General features: G+C 38.6%; 1 protein-coding gene and 1 long non-coding RNA gene across 3 annotated transcripts in view; one reads left to right on the forward strand and one right to left on the reverse strand.

The window, feature by feature from the left end:
• Positions 1–20,699, reverse strand: part of LOC116468643 (uncharacterized) — a 43,507-nt gene extending 22,808 nt beyond the window's left edge. Inside the window, exons 1-3 of the long non-coding RNA XR_004248105.2 lie at positions 20,594–20,699; positions 20,231–20,308; positions 4,886–4,949 (exon numbers count right to left, since the gene is read on the reverse strand). This is a non-coding gene — a long non-coding RNA (uncharacterized LOC116468643). The remainder of the gene's footprint in view (positions 1–4,885; positions 4,950–20,230; positions 20,309–20,593) is intronic.
• The window catches only part of DSC2 (desmocollin 2), a 37,305-nt gene continuing 21,397 nt past the window's right edge, over positions 5,660–21,567 (forward strand). The window contains exons 1-6 of one of the 2 annotated variants that reach the window (XM_032152587.2): positions 5,660–6,174; positions 14,377–14,461; positions 15,714–15,913; positions 16,866–16,985; positions 18,857–19,012; positions 20,646–20,790. In XM_032152587.2, the coding sequence (XP_032008478.1) occupies positions 6,106–6,174; positions 14,377–14,461; positions 15,714–15,913; positions 16,866–16,985; positions 18,857–19,012; positions 20,646–20,790 (775 nt within the window). In that variant the 5' untranslated portion in view covers positions 5,660–6,105. The remainder of the gene's footprint in view (positions 6,175–14,376; positions 14,462–15,713; positions 15,914–16,865; positions 16,986–18,856; positions 19,013–20,645; positions 20,791–21,567) is intronic. The other variant, XM_032152588.2, reaches the window with a different exon arrangement.

Below are 21,567 nucleotides of genomic sequence, written 5' to 3' on the forward strand. Positions count from 1 at the left end.
TTTATGGTGTCACCTATCAAATAGAAAGCCTGCATTTTAATGTAATTAAGTGTATCTGTTTTTTTTTTATTCCTATATGGTATATGCTTTTTAGGTTTTATTTCAAAAATCTTTTCCTACCTCTGTATAACACTGATGTTCTCCTGTATTATTTTTCATTAACTTGATGTGTCTTCCACCACAGTATATGTATAAATACAAAATTGGTTATATAGGGGACCAATTTTATTTTTCTCCAATAGTGAGTCTGTTTTCCCAATGCCAACACTAGATAATTCCTGATTTTCTTCATGGTATCTGCTGCCACTTTTATCAGATATTAAGTATCCATTTATACACTGGTCTCTTTGGAGTTCTAAGTTAAAATTCATAAGCATATTTGTCTGTCCTTTTGCAAAAGCCATAGTAGAAACGTTTGGTAGGCCCATCTCATATTTTATTAATATGCTACTGTAATACATGTCCAGCATATTTGAGATTAGACTAGAAACTCCCACCCTATTAAATGTGGCCCAAGACATCACTTTAATATGCTGATAAACACTAGAATAGAAAAAGGTAAACAAAGAATTGCTTGTCAGAAATGCTCATTAGTCATTTATTCATTTGCTCACTCATTCAGCAAATATTTAGTAAGTGTCTACTATGAATCAGGAGTCATAGTAATGCTGGGAATACAAGCGTGAACAAAAAAAGGGTTACTACAATCATGGAAATGTAGTCTTTGGTGAGAAACAAGTATTAATCAAATAATTATTTGAGCAAATTTAACATTGCAATTGTGACAAGTGCTCTAAATGAGAGGCAGCAGTTTAATGTGGAAGATTTGACCAGGTGGGGAAGAAAATAAAAGTTGAGATTTGTAGGGTGAATGGGAGTTAACCAGGCCAGAGAGATAGAAGAAGATTCTGGGAAAGAGGAAAGGGCATGTACAAAGTACTTATAGCAGAAGGAGCCTTGCGAGTGCAAGGGTTTGAAACAATGCAGATGTATTTGTATACAGCAATATTTAGAGGCAGGCCCGGTGCGGTGGCTCATGCCTGCAATCCCAGCAGTTTGGGAGCCGAGAGAGACAGATCACCTGAGGTCAGAAGTTTGAGATCAGCCTGGCCAACATGGTGAAACCCCATCTCTACTAAAAATACAAAAAAAAAAAAAAGAAAAAAAAATTAGCTGGGCATGGTGGCGGGCACCTATAGTCCTAGTTACTCAGGAGGTTGAGGCAGAAAAGTGATTACTTGAACCCAGGAGGCAGAGGTTGCAGTGAGCCGAGATCATGCCACTGCACTCCAGCCTGGGCGACAAAGCAAAACTCCATCTCACAAAAAAAAGAAAAAAGAAAAAAAATATTTACAGGCATGACAATATTTAGAGGTCAGAGCAGAAGGAACCAGCCAAGGAGAATGCATAAATACAGCCAGTAAGGGAAGAAAAAAACCAAGAGTTATTGCAATCCAGCAAGCCAAGAGGATATACGTTCTAGAGTAACATTTCATAATCCATGAAAAGATATTAACAAGTTTTATCTTGGTAATTTTTTTATCCTTATAAAACACTCTATATTTTATTTTGCAACTAATTCGAGATTAATCTTCACTTTTTTTTCCCCAAAGAAGTCAACATGATATAAATCTGAAGTGGAGAGTATTTCTTATCCAACCTAGCTATCTTATAATTCTGTAGGTGTTTCCCTTGAGGAAGTGTCCTTTCTGTCTTGTTCACCACTGCATTTCCCATGCCCAGAACAATGCCTTAGACATAGTGGATGCTCAATAAATACTTGCTGAGTTAGTTAATTGGTAAAGCATACAAATGAAAGTTTTGTAGTTTTAAGGATACATTATTTCATTGCACCACTCGGGCGGAGGGGGGTGCCCATGTCAACTGCGTCTATTAAAGGCAGACCAGACATTGTGAACTCTCTCCAGTCACGTTCAACACAATTGCCTCAGAATTCATTCATTGCCTTGTTTTAATCGAGTGCCTGCTAAATGAAAACTATTGTCTTGTTTTTTTGTTTTTTTTTTGAGACGGAGTCTCGCTCTGTCGCCCAGGCTGGAGTGCAGTGGCACAATCTCGGCTCACTGCAAGCTCCGCCTCCCGGGTTCACGCCATTCTCTTGCCTCAGCCTCTCCGAGTAGCTGGGACTACAGGCGCCCACCACCACGCCCGGCTAATTTTTTGTATTTTTAGTAGAGACGGGGTTTCACCGTGGTCTCGATCTCCTGACCTCGTGATCCGCCCGCCTCGGCCTCCCAAAGTTCTGGGATTACAAGCGTGAGCCACCGCGCCCGGCTGAAAACTACTGTCATAAGAACTGATTTATAATTTATTTCATACTCTACCTTGAATTTTTAAAAAATACTTTGAGGCCGGGCGCAGTGGCTCATGCCTGTAATCCCAGCACTTTGAGAGGCCGAGGCGGGAGGATCACGAGGTCAGGAGATCGAGACCATCCTGGCTAACACGGTGAAACCCCGTTTCTACTAAAAATACAAAAAATTAGCTGGGCGTGGTGGCGGGCGCCTGTAGTCCCAGCTACTCGGGAAGCTAAGGCAGGAGAATGGCGTGAACCCGGGAGGCGGAGCTTGCAGTGAGCGGAGATCGCCCACTACACACCAGCCTGGGCGACAAAGTGAGACTCCGTCTCAAAAAAAAAAAAAAAAAAAAAAATATATATATATACTTTGAAATGTAATAGAAATTGAACTTGATTAGTATACTATGTTTCACTGAGATCAATTTTTAAAAGTGAAGTTCAAATAAATATACATAGCATTAAAAAGTAGAGATAGCATTTGTTGGAAAACACAGAATTTTAAAACTTTTTCTTAAATTGAGAGGCATTCTTTTTAAATAATTGTTTCAAATTTTCAGAAAGTACACAACTGACGCAAACTGCACAGCTCATTTTAGTATTGCATTGTTAACTCATTTATGCCAGACAAGATCTGCGGTTAGTGTTGAAGAGAGGGGGTTGAAGGTGAATGAATTAGCACTAGGGTTCAGCCCTAGACCAGGACAGAGAACTCTCTGAGGAGAGGTACTGGAAGGACAGGGAATTGGGAGCTGTCATGAGGAGGAAGTGAATGGATCAGAGAGATGTGGTAGTACAATGGTGAGGAAGATGGATGTCCATAATAACTGACACTGAGGGAGCACTTAGAATGTGCCAGGCTTTGTTCTGAGTGCCTTGATATCATTTAATTCTTGCAACAACTGAGAGGTTAAAACATTGTGCTTATTTTATCATGATTAGCAGATGTTTCCCTTTCTGCTCCAACCTATGAAGCAACTAGGCAATGTCCTTTAATCTTGCTTTTTGCCTGTTAGGTTTGTGTTTCCCTTGCTTTTGAATTCCATTCTATGTCATATGCCATGCCGAGATGGTTTCGTCCTGAAGATGACATGTGTCCCTGTGGATCACTCATCCTCTGGTGCTGGCAGGGGAGGAACTGGCAGGATTCACAAAGCTCATGCAGAGCTGTCTTTATTTGCTCATCAGTGAGTAAGTGGGATTTTTTTGGTTGTTGCTGCCCTTAATAGTTTCTGTCCTCTGAAATTAGAAAATTGTGAAGCTAGGCTGGATAGATTTGGCCTGTAGGTTTTGGATTGCAAATTGTTCACTTCTTTAAGGATTGCTCTGGCCCTGACTTTCTATGTTATCTCTGAAATGAACACTCATTTCCAGCCAAGCTTCTCAAAAATCTGTCGTAAGCAGTCTAAATAGTTTAATTTTAGATGTAGAAAGTACCACAGATAGCCTCCAGCATTACCTTATTATTACTGATCATCTCACTTAACAGATGGATAAATGGGGGTGTTGAGACCTGAGAGATTACTTAAGCAACACAAAGGAAGTTGCTTCTTACTTTCGGTCTGGTGTACTTTTTACTATAAAAAGTATATTTTTATTGGGACACTAGTTCATGCAGCAGAATCATATTCATAAGCAAAAGTCATTTTTTTTTTAAAAAAAGATCACATCTACTCACATCCCATTGTATTTTTAAATATATGCCCTTTGTTTCAAACCAGTGTTTTAGAGGGATCTATTTCAGTGACCATATAGCCTAACCTAAATACATTAAATAAATTGGGTACTTGTTCAGAGAAAGTACTTTATATTCCATTCTTTTGTTGAAAGTTTTTTTTGTAATAAAACAAACAAATCACCATTTTAATAGCCTCTATCAATTCATGTGAAAGAGGAAAATAAATATCTAAGATGAATTCTGGTCAAATCGCTCTTCCGCCCTTTCCTGGAATGAGGAAAATCATGAGCTGCCCTTAAGGCATCAGAGGTTAAAGAGAAGGCAAGAGTTTGGAAATGTCCTATAGTCAAAGCCTATGATGATAGTCTGAGTAGATCTCCAGAACCTGAAACGCTTATAGCTTTCTTTTTGTCCTCTGAAAAGCTTCATGCTAGAGATCATGATGTCATCTTTAATAGGATGAGGTGTGCTTATGGTATCAGTGATGGAAAACCATGAGTGTTAAAAAATATGGAAACGGAAGGATGTCAACTATAGTCTCATGCTGATGACTCAGTCTTATTTTACTAGCAAAGGGTCAATGATAATTTTATGGATATGGAGACAGAACAGCTCATTAGTAGCATTCATTAATAAAATAGAGCATGGGACAGACACAGAGAATGTAAGGCATGCGCTGTTTGACATTAATTTTTAATTTAAATATACGCTCAGTATTGCAATAATTCTGGCTCGGCATATAATGGTATTAAGATGGTGAACATTTTCAAGAATTGAAATGGTGTGAGTGTCACGGTTGGCTTTTCAAATAGGATTCTCAGGGCATCCCTGAGGAAACTTAAACCAAATAAAAGGGAACAGACAAGTTTCTCCTCTGTGGTCAGGCTTACCTGGTTTAAGTCAGTAATTGAAAAGAGGTGCAGGAGGATGAGTCAGACTCCTTGTCACTGCTTTCTGAAGAGCAAAAAGAAACAGCATTTATATCTTAATCTTCCAGATTGTGTGCTGCAATAATTCATTTAGTTTAAGTGCACTTCAAATAAAAATGTAAATTATCCCATTCTTATTCATTTCTCACCATGAACTCAGGTTTTGATGGTAGAAAAGAAGGTGAGAACTCTCCACTAGATGTTCAGGAGTCCGGTATAGGAAATAAGTTATAACTTTATTTGTGACTAGGGATGTTCTTGGAGAAGATCAGTAACCCACATGTAGCCCACGCCTAGGACCTCAATGGATGCATTTCTCATAGTAATTCACCCTCGATTTTATTATTTTGCAGTCGCCTTGATTCCCTAACTTTACGTATGTATGTATGTATATATGTATTTTTGTCTCTAAATTATAGCGATTGTCTTGTATCATTGTCATGCCAGTAAATTCCTAAAAACACAAGACCCCAAAGAATGGTGCCTTAGATGACTATGATGTCTGAACTGCTTGTGGGTTTGTGTAGGAAATTCACTCCAGTAGAGTGTCTAACAGTCTCCCTGGAGTCAACATTCTATCAGGTGGGCCTCAGGCAGCTGTGACCTAAAACCCAGCCTCTGCGGCTCAGATCTAGCTCTGTAATTGACCCCAGGGCAGGGACCACGGCCGGCGCGGAGGTCAGCGTACAGGGCGGAGCCGGGGCCGAGCGCGCACTCAGGAGTGAGTCTTTGTGCAGTCAGAGCTTCTGCTGGGCAGGGCCGGCTGTTAATCTCGCCTGGCGGACACTGGGGCGTGGGGGGGGAGATGGGCCTTATAGGTGGCGTCCGCTGGTGAGAAACACCTTGCGCAGGTAAAAGGGTGGCGGCGAGAGGGAGTTCCCACCCGTGGCTTTCTTAGAGAAATGAAGTCTTAAGTCTTAAATAGACAACAAGGAGGGGCCGATCGGTGTCTTTTGGACGCGCCTGGAGCCCCTCCCTCCGCCAAAGGAAAAGCCCCTTGGATGAGAGGCAGGCGCTTCAGAGAAGCTAAAGAAAAGCACCTCTCCGCACGCGCCATCTCCTCCGCCTCGCGCTCCTCCTGAGCAGCAGGCCCAGCCTGCGCTCCGGCCGCGGCCCTCGCCCCGCGGAGCCCTCCTACCCCGGCCCGACGCTCGGCCCGCGACCTGCCCGGAGCCCTCTCCATGGCGGCAGCCCGCCCCTCCGGCTCCTGGAGCGGAGCCCTCTGCCGGCTGCTCCTGCTGACCCTCGCGGTGAGTGCAGCCGCGGCCACCGCTCTGGGGAAGGGGGCGATCGCCTAGGGTGCGGAGGAAAACTAGGGGAACGGGGATAGGTGGGGGTGGCGGGAAAAGCTGGGGTGAAGGGGCCTCTGGGTGGCTAGAAAATGTAGTTGGCGGGGGTGGGGGAGGGCAGATAGGAAGAGGATCGGGACCTGAGAGTTGGGATCCCCAAGGGGAGGGAAGGTGTCTCCGGTAGATGTAATCAGCGCACTCACAGAGGCGGGAGCGGGCAGCCTTCGCCTAGCCAAAATCATGGCCCCTGGGTACGCGCCGGGGAGCAGGGTGCGCCGGCACGGGAGTGCGCCGGGACTGGAGTGCGCCGGGGCGGGAGTGCGCCAGGGCAGTCCAGCTGCGCCTCTGGCACCTTCCCCGGGAATGTGCGGCTCCCTCTTCCTCAGCGCCGGCCCAAGCCACGGAAAGGGAAACCGCTGGGTGGCCGGGACGGAGCGCGAGTGTCCTTGGGTGAAAAAGGGAACTGCTCGCCTTTCTGGGAATTGCTTACTCTGGGAGAAGGGCGGGGGGGAAGTGGAGGGTGGGGGAGGGGATCTTGACCCTCAGCTCCTGAAGACTGTCGACGGGCGGGCCCTAGGTGAGCATTTGTACAGTTTCAGTGGTTTCTTAACTTGCGAGGCTTCAGTTCCCTAAATCTTCGGAGGAAGGAAGGGTCTTTCTGATTTCTTGTCCCCAGAGGCGACTCGATTTTTCTGCTCACCACCCGCCCCCCGCGCCACCGCCCCTTGCCGCAGTTCTTTCTCTCTTTAAAAGTGCGCTACAGCAATGACCCTACCCCTTCCCAGAGCTGGGAGCCTAAGTGGTTGGCCTTATTTGGGGCGGGACAGCCCAGGCCTGATCGAAGGGATCTCGTTGGGGAGCCGGAAGACGCAAAAAGCCAATGCCGGGAGCAGCCCCTGGGGAATTTGGGATATAAAAAGTCCGATTGAATTTTTCCTGGCTCCCTGGAAGAGGAAAAATTTCGACAGGTGTGGAAAAGAGCTCTTTGCTTTGAGCAGAAGGCGTTGGGCGCCAATCAACCTTGAAGGACAAAGGCTAATTCTTTCTGGGAGAAGTGAACTGGGGGCTGAAGTATTCGCATAATTTCCCCTTCTCTTGGGCTCTCACTTCGCAGTAGAGTTCCACATTTTAAAATCATGAATTGGTAATTGTTACTATTATTAGAATGTCTTTCTCGAGGAGCTCAATGTACTTCAAACCCTTAACTAAATTCTCAGGGCATATTAATAACATAGAAAGGGCCGAGTACACGGCAGTTAACATTTTACAGATGAGGAAACTAAGAATGGAATAAATAACGGTCAGAACATATGTTGATGAGTAAGAAATAAATTTTCACTAGACTCCTAATAAAATTGCAATTTCTTTTAAAACCACCGGCCATTCTTTAAAGGAAAAGGCATGCGCAGACACTGGCAATGCGTAGCATTGCTTTGCATATACCTGCAGACAGAGCTTTCTGTGTGTTATCTCAGATTCTGTTTAGGAGGAGGTGGGGTATCAGTGAATACACTGAAATTGAATTTCCATTCCTTGTTCTTCCTTAGCTTCGAAGTTTGATAGGCGGGGAGTGGGGTAGGAAGTATGCTGGCCCTGGCTACACTCTCATTCTGCTGGTTTTTGCTCTGTGCACATCTGTGCAAAGCCCTGCCAACCTCACATGGCTGTTGTGGTTGTGAATCTCAAGTGTGAGAAATGCGTAAATACTAAGTGTAAGAAATTATTAAGTAAGAATGATTTTAGATGGGCATGGGGTGCGTGCCTGTGGTCCAAGCCACTGGAGAGAGGCTAAGGTGGGAGGATCGCTTGAGCTTGGGAGGTCCAGGCTGCAGTGAGCCCTGGTCATGCCACTACATCCCAGCCTTGGTGACAGAGCGTAATCCTGTCTCAAAAAGGGGGGAGAAATATCTTTGGTAGGAGGGTAGGATCCTTTACCTTACTTCCTTCCCGTATACCCAAGTAATCCTTCACCATTCCACAAATCAGCTTCTCCTCACTTCTTAATGTTTCTTCAAACCACACCTGGCTTAGCCACTTGAACTCTGTCTTCTGCTAACCACCTAATAAAGCTTCTAAGATCACTGGCTCTCTTGTGCTAAATCCAAATGACTCATTCTTTATATGGTTCCACCTTGTAGCTTTTGCCCTTATTCTTGACATTCACTCTCCCCCCCCTTTTTTTTTTTTAATCTTTCTGACCACTCAGGGTCTGACTCCCTACCTATCATCTTGTCTTTTTATTCTTTTTCTCTTGTCTTTTTTTTTTTTCTTTTTTTGGTTTGGTAAAAATGACATGAGATCTACCCTCCTAACACATTTCTAAGTGTTTTGTATTGTTAATTATAAGCACAATGTCATATAGCAGATCTCTAGAACTTTTTCATTTTCCATAACCAAACTTTTATATCCATTAAACAGCAAATTCCTGTTTCCCCTACCCTCCGTCACCTGGCAACCACCATTCTATTTTCTGCTTCTATGAGTTTGACTGCTTTTTCCTCCACTCTTAAATGCTGCTGTCTCTTGGTGCTCTGTTCTAGGTCTTGTCCTTTGGAATCTACACTCTTTCCCTAGGGCATTTTATCCACTTTTATAGCTTAAAATATCACACAGTTGCCAACATATACTAAATTAATATTGCTAGTTCAGATGTCTTCATTGAACAATAGTCCTTTGTATCACTCTACTGACTGTGATGTGTGACACAGCATTTATTATCTTCCCAAACAATGTTGTTTTTCTTTTAGTGTCCTGTATTTCAATATGTGTCAGTACCATATGCCTGTTCCTCAAGTAGAAAGTCTGAAAGCTGTTTGTTTTTTCTTTCTCACTGCTCCCCTTCCTTAATCCATCAAGTTCCATTAAATCTACATTCAAAGACAGCTCATGGGTCTATTCACTTGTATCTGTCACTTCTGCTATTACAAATAATGTCACAATGAATAAACTTGAATGTATGTCATTTCATATATGGGCAGGTGTATTAGTAGGACAGATTACCAATAATGAGATTGACAAATAAAAGTGTAAATTAGGCCAGGTGCAGTGGCTCACACCTGTAAATCCCAGCACTTTGGGAGCCTGAGGTGGGAGGATCGCTTGAGCTTAAGAGTTCAAGACCAGACTGGGCAACATGGCAAAACCCCCTCTCTGCAAAAAATACAAAAATTAGCCAGGCATGGTGATGCATGCCTATAATCCCATCTACTTGGGAGGCTGAGGTGGGAGGATCACTTGAACCCAGGAGGTGGAGGTTTCGGTGAACTGAGATTGCACCACTGCACTCCAACCTGGACAACAGAGCAAGACTGTTAAAAAAAAAAATGTCTACTTATGTCAGATTTTGTTCTTCCCTCCATAAACGTTGTATATGGCTAGACAGAAAGCTATTTTATGATAGATATCACATGATCAAGGATATATATATTGGTGTAAAGATAAATTGAATCTATGCTTCATTCAGAACACCACAGAAAATTCCAGAGATGAAAGATTTAAATGTAAAATATGATTCCCTACTGATAATAGAAGAAAACATAATAAATTGTTATATAAATTTGGAGCCCACGAGGCCTAGTTATGACTTGGATTTTGAAAGCCAATTTATTACAATTGAGAAAATCAATTATATAGGAGTACATATATACATACTTCTTCATGGCGAAAAAACAACTCTAACCAACCAAAAACACCACAAGCAAAGTCAAAAGGTGATTGATAAACTGAAAAAAATATTCACAGGTCATATTTAAAGGCTAATCTAATACATAAAGAGCTCTTGTAAGTCAAGAAGAAAAAGTGCAACGTGGATGTAACAGTATCCATAAAGTAGTAAAATGGCTCTTAAGTTATAAAAATATGTCAACCTCACTCATAAAATGTGAATAAAAAATTACATTAAAATGCCGTTTCACACTTGGCAAACACCCAAAAGTTCAACAACATGTGATGTAGGCAAGAATGTTGTTGACTCATAAATTATTGGTGGGTATAATAAAAAGTTACAACTTTTAGGGACTTTATGCAGTCATATCTAATGCAAATACAAATTGTTTTACCTCTTCTTTTCCAATACCTGTGGGTCAACTATCATTCTATTCATATGCCAGTACCATATTGATTTAATTGTTGAGATTTTATATGATTTGTAATATCTGCTAGGGTTGATAGCCTTTCATTGCTTCTTAAAAAATAATTTTCCTATCTTAATTTTTTATTTTTTCCTTACAGCTTTTTAAATCGGCTTGTTTAGTTCCAGAGAAAATTTTATGGAGGTTTTTATTGGTATCAAAAATTTTGTAATTTAACTTAGTAAGAATCGATGTAGATACATTGCTGATTTTTGTCTTTCTTTTTTTGCAAGTGTACTTTTCTGCCCTGCAGAAATGTTTTCAGGTTTCCTTCAAATAGGCTTTACATGTTTCTTGTTAAATTTACTCCTTGGCATTTCAACTTTTAATTGCTTTTGAAAATGATTTCTTTTTTTGAGACCGAGTCTTGTTCTGTCGCCCAGGCTGGAGTACAGTGGCATGATCTCTGCTCACTGCAAGCTCCACCTCTCGGGTTCACACCATTCTCCTCCCTCAGCCTCCCGAGTAGCTGGGCCTACTGGTGCCCGCCACCATGCCTGGCTAATTTTTTTTTTTTTTTGTATTTTTAGTAGAGACAGGGTTTCACCGTGTTAGCCAAGATGGTCTCGATCTCCTGACCTCGTGATCTCCCCACCTCAGCCTCCCAAAGTGGAAGTTTCTTTTATTATCTGACTGGTTTTGTTTATGGGTATGAAGACTAACCATATTTTCATGGTTATTTCTGCTTCCTTACTTAAGTCTCTTCTTGTTTTATAGTAATGTATTGGTTGATTTGCTTGGGTTTTCCAGGTAAACAGTCATATCAAATGCAGAGATTTTTTTTTACATCTTCCTATCTAATATCCTTCTCTTGCAAATATACCTTCAATATAATATAAACTACATATGGTGACCTTGGAAAGCCTGTCTTGTTTCTGAGTTTAATTGGATTGCTTCTAGTGCTTTCCCATTTGTGTTGTTATAATTTATAAAGATCACATTGCAAAAGTACTTATCAATTCTTATTTTTTGAGACTAAAAAAAAAATAAGAATGGTTATTGAATTTGGTCAAGTGCCTGTCAGCATCTATGATGGTGATCACATGTCAAGCCTTCGTTAATTTCATGGCTTGAAGTTTCTGGACCAAGCAAAAGACGTGAGTGTGGATCACAGATCCACGCAAGGGCCAGTTTACTTCTGGCTCAAATTTGTAATGAAGATTTAGCATTTGGGTCCCAGGTTAATGTGGAGTGGATCCTCTTAGATCTTAGGTGGGCCCTGTGCTTTGATTTCATTCTCCTTCTCTCCAGAGGCCAGCAAAGCAGAGTCAAATCTTTGCAGATCAGAAGTTGTTTAAAAAAAAAAAAAGAAGTTGTTCCTGAGTTCCTCTTACCACTGTGTGTTCCAGCTTTATCTTCAGTTTTGGCCTAGCAATTGCTTGCTATTTTGTTAGCTCTTTGATGCTTTAGGATGCTTGAAAAATGTCATCCATGATTTTTAATTAGTTTTGGCATAGGTTTTTCTTAATTACCTAGCTTGTTATTATTGAAAATGACAGTTATTTCCATTCTCCACATTGGACAGATCTGTCACATTCAAATAAAAAGCGGCTTATTTAATTTATTTGCTTAAAGTAAATCTTTGGTTTCTCATTATCGTTAGGAAAAAAGATCCATGTGCTTTGCTAATGCCGTTCAATATCTGGCCCACACCCACTTCTTTGAGCCCGTGTTAAACCTCTGCCCCCGCTCTGGTACACACATGAACCATTCCAGATTTCTTCTTCAGGTCTATGCCATCTCTGGGCCTTCACATATGCCATCCTTTTGTTTGCAACATTTAAGCTCTGCCTCCTCTTAGCCTGTCTCACCTGTAGCCACTCTTCAGGTGACCTCACCTGGCTTTTAGACATCACTATTCTCTCTGCTCTCCCATAGCTCCCTGTACTTCCCTATCATTACATTTGTGTTACTTTGTTGAAATTACAAACATGTCTTACCTTAGACTGAATGTTTCATGAGGATCATGTTTACTGCTCTGTGTGTGGTACATAATACACATTCAGTAAATATTTGTTGAATTCATGCATGAATGGATGGATGTCCAAGATACTGTTATTCAAAGAATCGTCTTAATCCAACCATTTTTCATCTTCTCCACCATTATTACCTTAGCCCAAGTAACCATTACCCCACTCTTAGATTCCTGCTGTAGTCTCCCAATCAGTCTCCTGGTTTCCACTCTTGCTCTTCTATAACCTATTTTCCACATAACCAGTAGAGTGATTCTGTATAAATATCAGTTTACGCCACTCCACAGCTTCTTCATCATGCTGTTGCTTCTCTTTGCACTCAGAACAAAATCTGCACTCCTTACCATGACCTTTTAGACCCTACATCATATGCCCTTGACTGTCCCTTTGTTTTCTTCTCCCATCACTCTTCCCTCACTGTGCTCTGCTGCTATGACCACCTTGTTTCTGCAATACACAAGTCTCCTTCCAGGGTCTTTACTCTGGTTCTTGCCCCACCTGGAAGACTCTTCCCTGGTTAGAAAACTGGTTTACTTCCTCACTTCATTTACGCTCAGGTATTCTCGTTGTCACCCTCTCTCCCTGCTTTATTTTTGTCATGACATTTATCTCTTGCTGCCTTGGCATTATGTGACATTTGTGCATTTGTGTATTTCTTTTGCTTCTTATTATCATGTAATCTTCGTGAGGCAAGGACTTGGCTCTGTTCACTGCTCTAGCCATTGAATCCATTTAGCACCTAGTAAGCAACCAATAAATGTTGGTTGAATGAATAAGTGAATGTATTCTTCCAATCACCTTGAGCTGGAATCTTTAGAATCATCTGATTCTACTCCTATTCTCTCTTGGCTATGCAGCCAGTGAAAATTCTTCATATCATTTAATTTCCAGTTCAAAACTAATGTCTTCATTGTGTCTATCCCAACATTCCAAACGAAACACAACCTCTGCCTTATTTGATCCTTCAAATGTAATTAAAACTGGATAATTAAAGAGTCTGTAATATATATTAAAAATAAACATTTCCATCCAAATTTTGATGATTTTAGTTTATGTTTATAAACTTGTAAGTAACAGTGTAAATGCTAGTTAACTGTCTTGCTTTTGGTCAAAGATGTTTGTAAAACTAGAAAAAAAGAATGTGAATCTTTGAGAAACATCCATTGTAAAGTTTCAGACAGAACAAAATTATATTTCAGTGTGTTTATGTATATGTTGCATTGGACTTGGTTCACCATGAATCACTAAACCATTGAAAAATTTTAAGTAAATTATTTTCTAAAATGAACTTAATTTTTATTTATGAGAAGATACACCTTCAAAATAATTTTATATTTCAAAGTTATGTCCCTATTGTGTGGATTAACACATAAATATTCTCCAAATCACTTCATGGCAATAAGTTAATGTTTGTCTTTAAAAGCATTTACTTTTTGTTTAGGATATTATTGATTTGGTATCATATCTCATAAACAATTAAAAATGTACTGAAACAGTTTGCTGCCTCAGTAAATTTGGTTTTCTCTTTCCTATGTATATACCTGTGCTGCCTTCCTGATAGTTTTCAGCACTCTCTCACATAGGCTGTTGTTGGATCGTCACTGTACCCACTGAGTTAATCAGTGAAGTTATTATTGCATCCATTTTACAATATAGTAAACAAAGCTGAAGAGCATACATAATTCTTTGAGTTTACAAGCTTTTTGCAGGAGGAAGCTAGAACTCGGTATATTGTTTTGTTCTTCCCCTTGATATACTTTTGTCCTGATTTCTTTCTCCAATATGTTTTTATTTTGATAATTATATAAAGTGATTTATAATTATATAAATCACATATAATTATAAATATAAATTCGTGTATTATTTATATTTAATTAAATATTTTAAAATTAATATTTAATTAGTGTAGTCAATATGTAATATAATTAATATTTATATAAGTATTATATGCCTTTTTATGTGTATATAATATATAAATTTATAATTTATATAAATAATTTACACATTAAAGATTTCTTTTTATGCATAATATTTATTTGATTTTTTTTTTCATTTTTTAGATCTTAATAGTTGCCAGTGATGCCTGCAAAAATGTGACATTACGTGTTCCCTCCAAACTAGATGCTGAGAAACTTGTTGGTAGAGGTAAGGAAGCCCTAAAATTTGTAATAAATCCTGATTTGCTGTGGTACATATACACCATGGAATACTACGCAGCCGTAAAAAGGAACGAGATCTTGTCCTTTGCAGGGATGTGGATGGAGCTGGAAGCAATTATTCTCAGCAAACTAACACAGGAATAGGAAATCAAACACTGCATGTTCTCACTTATAAGTGGGAGCTGAGCAATGTGAACATGTAGACACAGAGTGGGGAACAACACAAGTGGGGCTTGTTGGGGGTTCTGGGAGAGCGAGAACATCAGGAAAAATAGCTAATGCATGCTGGGTTTAATACCTAGGTGATGGGTTGATAGGTGCAGCAAACCAACATGGCACGTGTTTACCTATGTAACAAACCTGCACATCCTGCACATGTACCCTGAAACTTAAAATAAAAACACACACACAGAATAAATCCTGATTTGCTGTGATATTTTAAAATTAGTGTGATTTTTAGAATGATAACTGTTGGGACTAGTACATAAAACTAATGTAGTATATTATCATTTGTAATACTTGTGGTGTCATTCTAATGAAAGGAATATTGTTATTTTTGGAAAATATGATTATATGAAGTTGATAAAAATATTTCACTTGAGTAATAATTATTAACATTTACTTTAGAGGAAAGATAAAGACATTTAACATGCCTCTAAAAAACTGAGAAATAGTATTGAAACTATTTTTTTTAGTTTAAAGGTACTGTTTTTGGATTTTCTTAAGTATTTCACTCTGTATTGTATTATTTTTTATCAATTAAATTATTTCCCATAATTCTGTAAGAAAAGATCAAACCAATGATAGCATAAGATGTGATGAATGTTTAGCAATAGATGTAAAGAATTTAGTAATATTTTCATTTAGTAAATGCCAATTTTAGTCTGCTAGATTCTGTATAACTTCAGGTGTACTTAGGTGTTACTCTATAGCTTATTTCTGTTGATAAAGAAAAAACTTTTTTTGGTTTTGGTTTAAATATTCAAACACTGGAGTTCACATATGTTTACTTCAGAGCAAATGTCTCTTCTTTAAGAGAATGTTAAGTAGGTATTAGAAGTGATGTAAGTATTTAAGCACAACTTAATTCACTATATAGTTTTATGTGTCCTTTCAAAAATTTACAAGTGTCAGTATATTAATTTTAAGTTTTTGGCTCTCCCTACATGCATACATTACTGTTAAAACTATATCCTATGTTTTACTTTAAAAATGATTGCTGTGCATATTTTCTACAGTTAACCTGAAAGAGTGCTTTACAGCTGCAAATCTAATTCATTCAAGTGATCCTGACTTCCAAATTTTGGAAGATGGTTCAGTCTATACAACAAATACTATTCTATTGTCCTCGGAGAAGAGAAGTTTTACCATATTACTTTCCAACACTGAGAACCAAGAAAAGAAGAAAATATTTGTCTTTTTGGAGCATCAAACAAAGGTATACAAGGCTACATAAATGAAGAAATGATGTCTTTTCTTCAGACGTAATCAACATTACCAGGGAAGATATGACATCAGAAAGGATATGGTATAGTTTGGCTTAAGAATGAAAACCATGAGGCAACTTCACAGTGTTTAGAAGGAAAAGGGCTGTGCAACATGGTTCATTCGGGTTGTCATTTCTTTACATTTGGGACATAAAAGGAGAAACTGGGATAAGGTACAGCATGGGAACATGAGATTAGACACAAAGCAGCATTTTTTTTTTTTGAGCTTTACCGTAGAATGGATTTCTAACAACAAGTTTTGAAACTCTGGATAAAGAAAGAAAAGGTTTTTTTTCGCATTTATTTTAGCATAATCTGTGGTCTTATAACATAGATAACTATTTGAGGAGGAGGTTTGGACCACATGCTTGCTATTGTGTTGTGACACCCAAGATCATAATAACTTGTATTCAACCATTAGCCATTCCTCACTGCAGCACTTTGAGAGTTGTCACCGTGTTTCTCTCCTCATTCTAACACAGATCTCTCTGTTGGTTCCCTGGCTCTGCCTAGTTGCTGGTGAGTGGAAGTTGCTTGTGCTAAATTTAGAAGGGCAGATACACACTTATTTTCTTTGCATATCTCTCTCCCATGTTTTTGCATGGCAATGGGGCAACGTAATTTTTTTTTTTCAGTTTTGCTTCTAGGCTTCCAGTTCCATCTCTCTTTCTTCCATATTTCCACCAAATCATTTTCTCAAGAGGATTGTTGTGATAACAGTTAGAACAGTTACTTCTTCATTATCTTTTTGCAGTGTTGATGTTTAGTTTGGTTTTCAAGCACTCCCACGGTCTCACCCCTCCCCAGCTAATCCTCATGAGAGGAGAAAGATGTGTCATTGTTTAATGTTTGAGAATAAAGTAGTCATTGACTTTATTATTTTTTCCTGTCTTATGAATTGAGGTCCTAAAGAAAAGACATGCTAAAGAAAAAGTTCTAAGGCGCGCCAAGAGAAGATGGGCTCCCATTCCTTGTTCGATGCTAGAAAACTCCTTGGGTCCTTTTCCACTTTTCCTTCAACAGGTACAGTTTTCTTTCTTTCTGCTGTGGAAGTCTATACTTTTCATCTCTTACCATTATGACACTGAGTATGAAGCTATTTATAATAGTTGTGTATAAATATGTGAGTGAATGGGTATGTGTATAATATGTTTCCATATAAGGGAATAAATATATCTCTTTATACTTGCATACACTTTTGTTCAGCTTGCAAAGTCCATCATAAAACTGTAGCCCTCAAACACATGGTTCCTTAATGAATTATCATATCAGCAAGGGTATCGCCAAGCCTAAGAATAGCCTAGAAAACCCAAAACTCTCTTTCATAATAAAGGAGAAAATTGGATGAAAGGCCAGATGCCACGAAGGAGGAAGACACATAGGCCCTTCGATAGAATTACTATACAATTTTAAATTTTATAATAATTTAAAAATTATTATTATTGATTACTACACACCTATTATTGATGACACGTGTTATTACTACACGCCTTATTATTGATCCACACACGCCTGAAGTACTCCATCATTGGGCAGGTGCCACCATCACCCACCCTATTTTCTATGCGTCCAACTACAGGTGTGATCACCACAACATCATCTCAGCTAGACAGAGAGGTAACGTAAACATTAATAAAACCTGAGTATAACGTGGCTATTCAATAGTACCTGTGTAACTCCTGTAGATGTGTTTTTGAAAAGTATGTTGTGAATCTCGTTTTAGAAACATTATTAATTTATGTATGTTAATAGATATCACTAATTACTAAATTAAATTTAAAGTGCAAATAATAAAGTATAAAATTAAAGATACTAATATCTTTCTATTTCTTGTTCTTGAATCTACATCTGAAATCACACTGGATCCACATTTCTTTCTCTCTCTCTCTCTCTGTCTCTGTCCCTCTCTCTTTTTTTTTTTTTTGTAGCGATGAGATCTCACTATGTTGCTTAGGCTGGTTTTGAACTCCTATGCTGAAATGATCTCCCATCTCAACCTCCCAAAATGCTGGGATTACAGGCATGAGCCAAGCATACCTGGCTCTTTTTCTCTGTCTTGTTTTAACTTTCAGTAGAAGCCCCAGCAAGCCTTCTTGCCTTCTTCCATTACTAGTGGCTACTACATTCAGTCTACGACTTTGGTTTCTTTTCCCTCAGTTCTTGACATAGCAAGGGAGAATCCTTTTTATACCCCACCAACAAATTTAATACAGCTGAGAGAAGAGTATATTAAAGTGGAGAAATTGTTAGAAAACAGTTGTGTCAGTTATCCTGATACAAAGATAGTCAGGATATTACTGAGAGGATGAACACAGCTTGGAAGAAATTTGCTTTTTGAATCAAGGATCAGAATATTACACATTCCAAAATATTATTCCATTTCTATTCTCACTCATATTTTTTTTTTACTCAGTTCCTATAAGGAAGATGTTGGCAAAGAACAAAAAACTCATTAAGGAAATTATTGTCCACATTTTTGCCCTGCGCACAGTACACTTTAACCTCGGTTCTTAAATGTTATGTTACATATAGTAAAAACTCAGTTTTTTAAAACATTGACAACAGAATAATTTTCCATGCTCAGAATACTCTGTTTTCTAAGACAGGAAAAGTCTTAAGTGTTTTTTCCATGTATAGACACCATCTAGCCTGTCAAATATTCCTTTAGTTATTCTGGAGAACTAAGATGCGCTACATTATTTTACTCATGCCTTGCTCTTGAAATTCCTCAATTGGGCTTTCTTATTCTATTGCTTTTTAAATTTATATATAATAATAAATTAATAAGGGCAATTATTTAAACTAATAAAATGGCAATGAGATTTCATAAATATATAGATGAAAGTTCTGCTGAAATAAAGATGTGTCTCATGTATATAATATCTACTTTCTAGGTTCAATCTGACACAGCCCAAAACTATACCATATACTATTCCATAAGAGGTCCTGGAGTTGACCAAGAACCTCGGAATTTATTTTATGTGGAGAGAGACACCGGAAACTTGTATTGTACTCGTCCTGTAGATCGTGAACAGTATGAATCTTTTGAGGTAAAGTCTAAAACGTGTGTACTGTATTAGTAATGATGATGCTTGGCCATTTTTTCTCTCATTTGCAATTCACTTAATCTTTTCTGTTTTCTGAGTTTGTCACCAATGCTCTGGCTACTCCCTAATAGCACATAATTGACTTGAAACAAAAAATATTTTCATAAAATAAATAATATTGGATTCCATTAGATTGTTCCTGGTATTATGGTTTTACTATTTTTTTCCCCACAAAAGTACCACTTTGAAGAACAGTTTTTTTTTGTTTTTGTTTTTGTTTTTAAGACAGTGTCTCGCTTTGTCACCCAGGCTGAAGTGCAGTGGCGTAATCTCGGCTCACTGCAATCTCTGGCTCCTGGGTTCAAGTGATCCTCCCACCTTAGCCTCCTGAGTAGCTGGGATCACAGGCACGCACCATGATACCCAGCTAATTTTTTGTATTTTTAGTAGAGATGGGGTTTCACCATGTTGGCCTGGCTGGTCTCAAACTCTTGACCTCAGGTGATCTGCCCATGTCGGCCTCCCAAAGTGCTGGGATTACAGGCCTGAGCCACTGTGCCCGGACAAGAACAGTTACTTAGTTGGCACAAAAAGATCTGTGAACCTCTTTATAGTATGGAGATACCATAGGAGGTGAATGAGGTTCAGTCACTGAGTAAACCTCAGGACCCTGGCAATGGGAGAGCGTTAGTTTATAGGGAGCAGGTAGGGAGTGTGACAGTGCTTGCCTAAGCTTACTCAGTCCTTTAAGCATCTAGTTAATTTCCTATGCTGGAAAGTGAGTTAATATGAAAGAATTTAACCTAATGCTCGTTTGATTTCCCAACAGGACTTGGTCGTTTTGCTTGTCAGTTTTAATTATTTTATGTCTATTTTGGATGAATTAATTATTCATTAGAAGACCAAATTAATCAAATAAGACCAGCAAGCTTTGAATAAAGTACTTAGGTTTAGAATTGCCATTGCCTGGCTTTCTAAGTACCTAGGATGTTCTGGCCTTTCTATGATAGCTGTTATGAGAAAATTGGTATTGAAATTCATATTATAAAAACAAAAAAATTAAACTGTATTCCACCACAATTTACCACCATTCATTTGTTTCATTTCTGATTCACCCTTTTTAAATTAAAAATTCTTTGAAAAGACTTACCCAGATGTAACCATCGATATGCCTAAAGTCCTCATTAGTAGAAAATAGGATAATATCCCAGTTAACTGTACCTGGAGAATTTGTAATCCTACAGGATCCCAAGTTCAGAAAGATCCAGAAAGTTGTATTTAAAATCCATGCACCTGAACCTTTCAAACAAAGCAAAATGAAAAAGTCTTCAAGGCAGTTTTGGAAAGTAACAGTAAAAATTGTTATACTCATCAATAACAGTATAGCAATAATGAAGAAACTAAAATGATCTTTGATAAATTTAAACATAAATTTAATCATACAATGCTATATTGAATCATGAAATTAGGCACCTCTTTGGCATTAAAATTATATCCATATCCCAAAACAATAACAAATGGTAAGACTCATACTGTAGTTCTGAACAGTCTCCCAGTTAAAGCCAAAATAAACTTGAAGCATACCTCATTTTAAAAGATTATTTTCACTTTTCTCCTTATTTTACTCTCTTCACAGATAATTGCCTTTGCAACAACTCCAGATGGGTATACTCCAGAACTTCCACTGCCCCTAATAATCAAAATAGAGGATGAAAACGATAACTACCCAATTTTTACAGAAGAAACTTATACTTTTACAATTTTTGAAAATTGCAGAGTGGGTGAGTACCTCCTTAAACAACATATGGCAAATTGTGTTTCAATTCATACATTTAGTTTCACTATGTCCGTTGGGAAGCAGCATATCCCAGCCGCAAGAATAAGGAACTCTGGGTGGAATTTTACTCTGTGTTTCACTAGCTGTGTGACCCTGGGCAAATTTTCTAATCTTGGCAAGCCTAATTTCTTCATCTGTAAAATGGGTTATCATCGGTATGCCAGATTGTTATGAAGATTAAGTGAAGCTTAATACACAGCAAATGCCAAGCACAGTGCCTGACAAATAGGAGTTAATAAATGTTATGCTGTCATCCTATGGATGGATGGATGTAAGAGAACATAGCTCAAAAAGAATAAGTCTTTCACTAATTAGAGATGTAGTTTTAAAGATATTTACGGATGTTCTCTAGGATTAAATGATTACCAGTATTCTGGGCATGATTATTAAAGTCACTGAGAATAATACAAACATTTTCTCAGTCCTGTGAAAATGGTCTGTTTTAGCTAAAAGTCAGAATGTAGTTTTGGAGACCTTCTCTAGAAAGCTCTAAGTGAACCATGCAGTTTTAGAGAAAACTGACTCCTATGATCAATCTAAGCACAGGCTTACAGAGAAAAGTTATAGAATAATCAGAATTGTTTAGTCTGATAATACATGGAGGGATAGTGTCAACATGTATAAAATCATACATTAAATACAGTAAATATGAATAGGATCACCCAATTCAAAAATGCTAGTATGCCAGAATATTTGAAAGGAAGTGATACTGTATGGAGAG

Source organism: Hylobates moloch, unplaced genomic scaffold (assembly GCF_009828535.3).
Source record: "Hylobates moloch isolate HMO894 unplaced genomic scaffold, HMol_V3 SCAFFOLD_5, whole genome shotgun sequence".
NCBI classification, from domain to species: Eukaryota; Metazoa; Chordata; class Mammalia; order Primates; family Hylobatidae; genus Hylobates; species Hylobates moloch.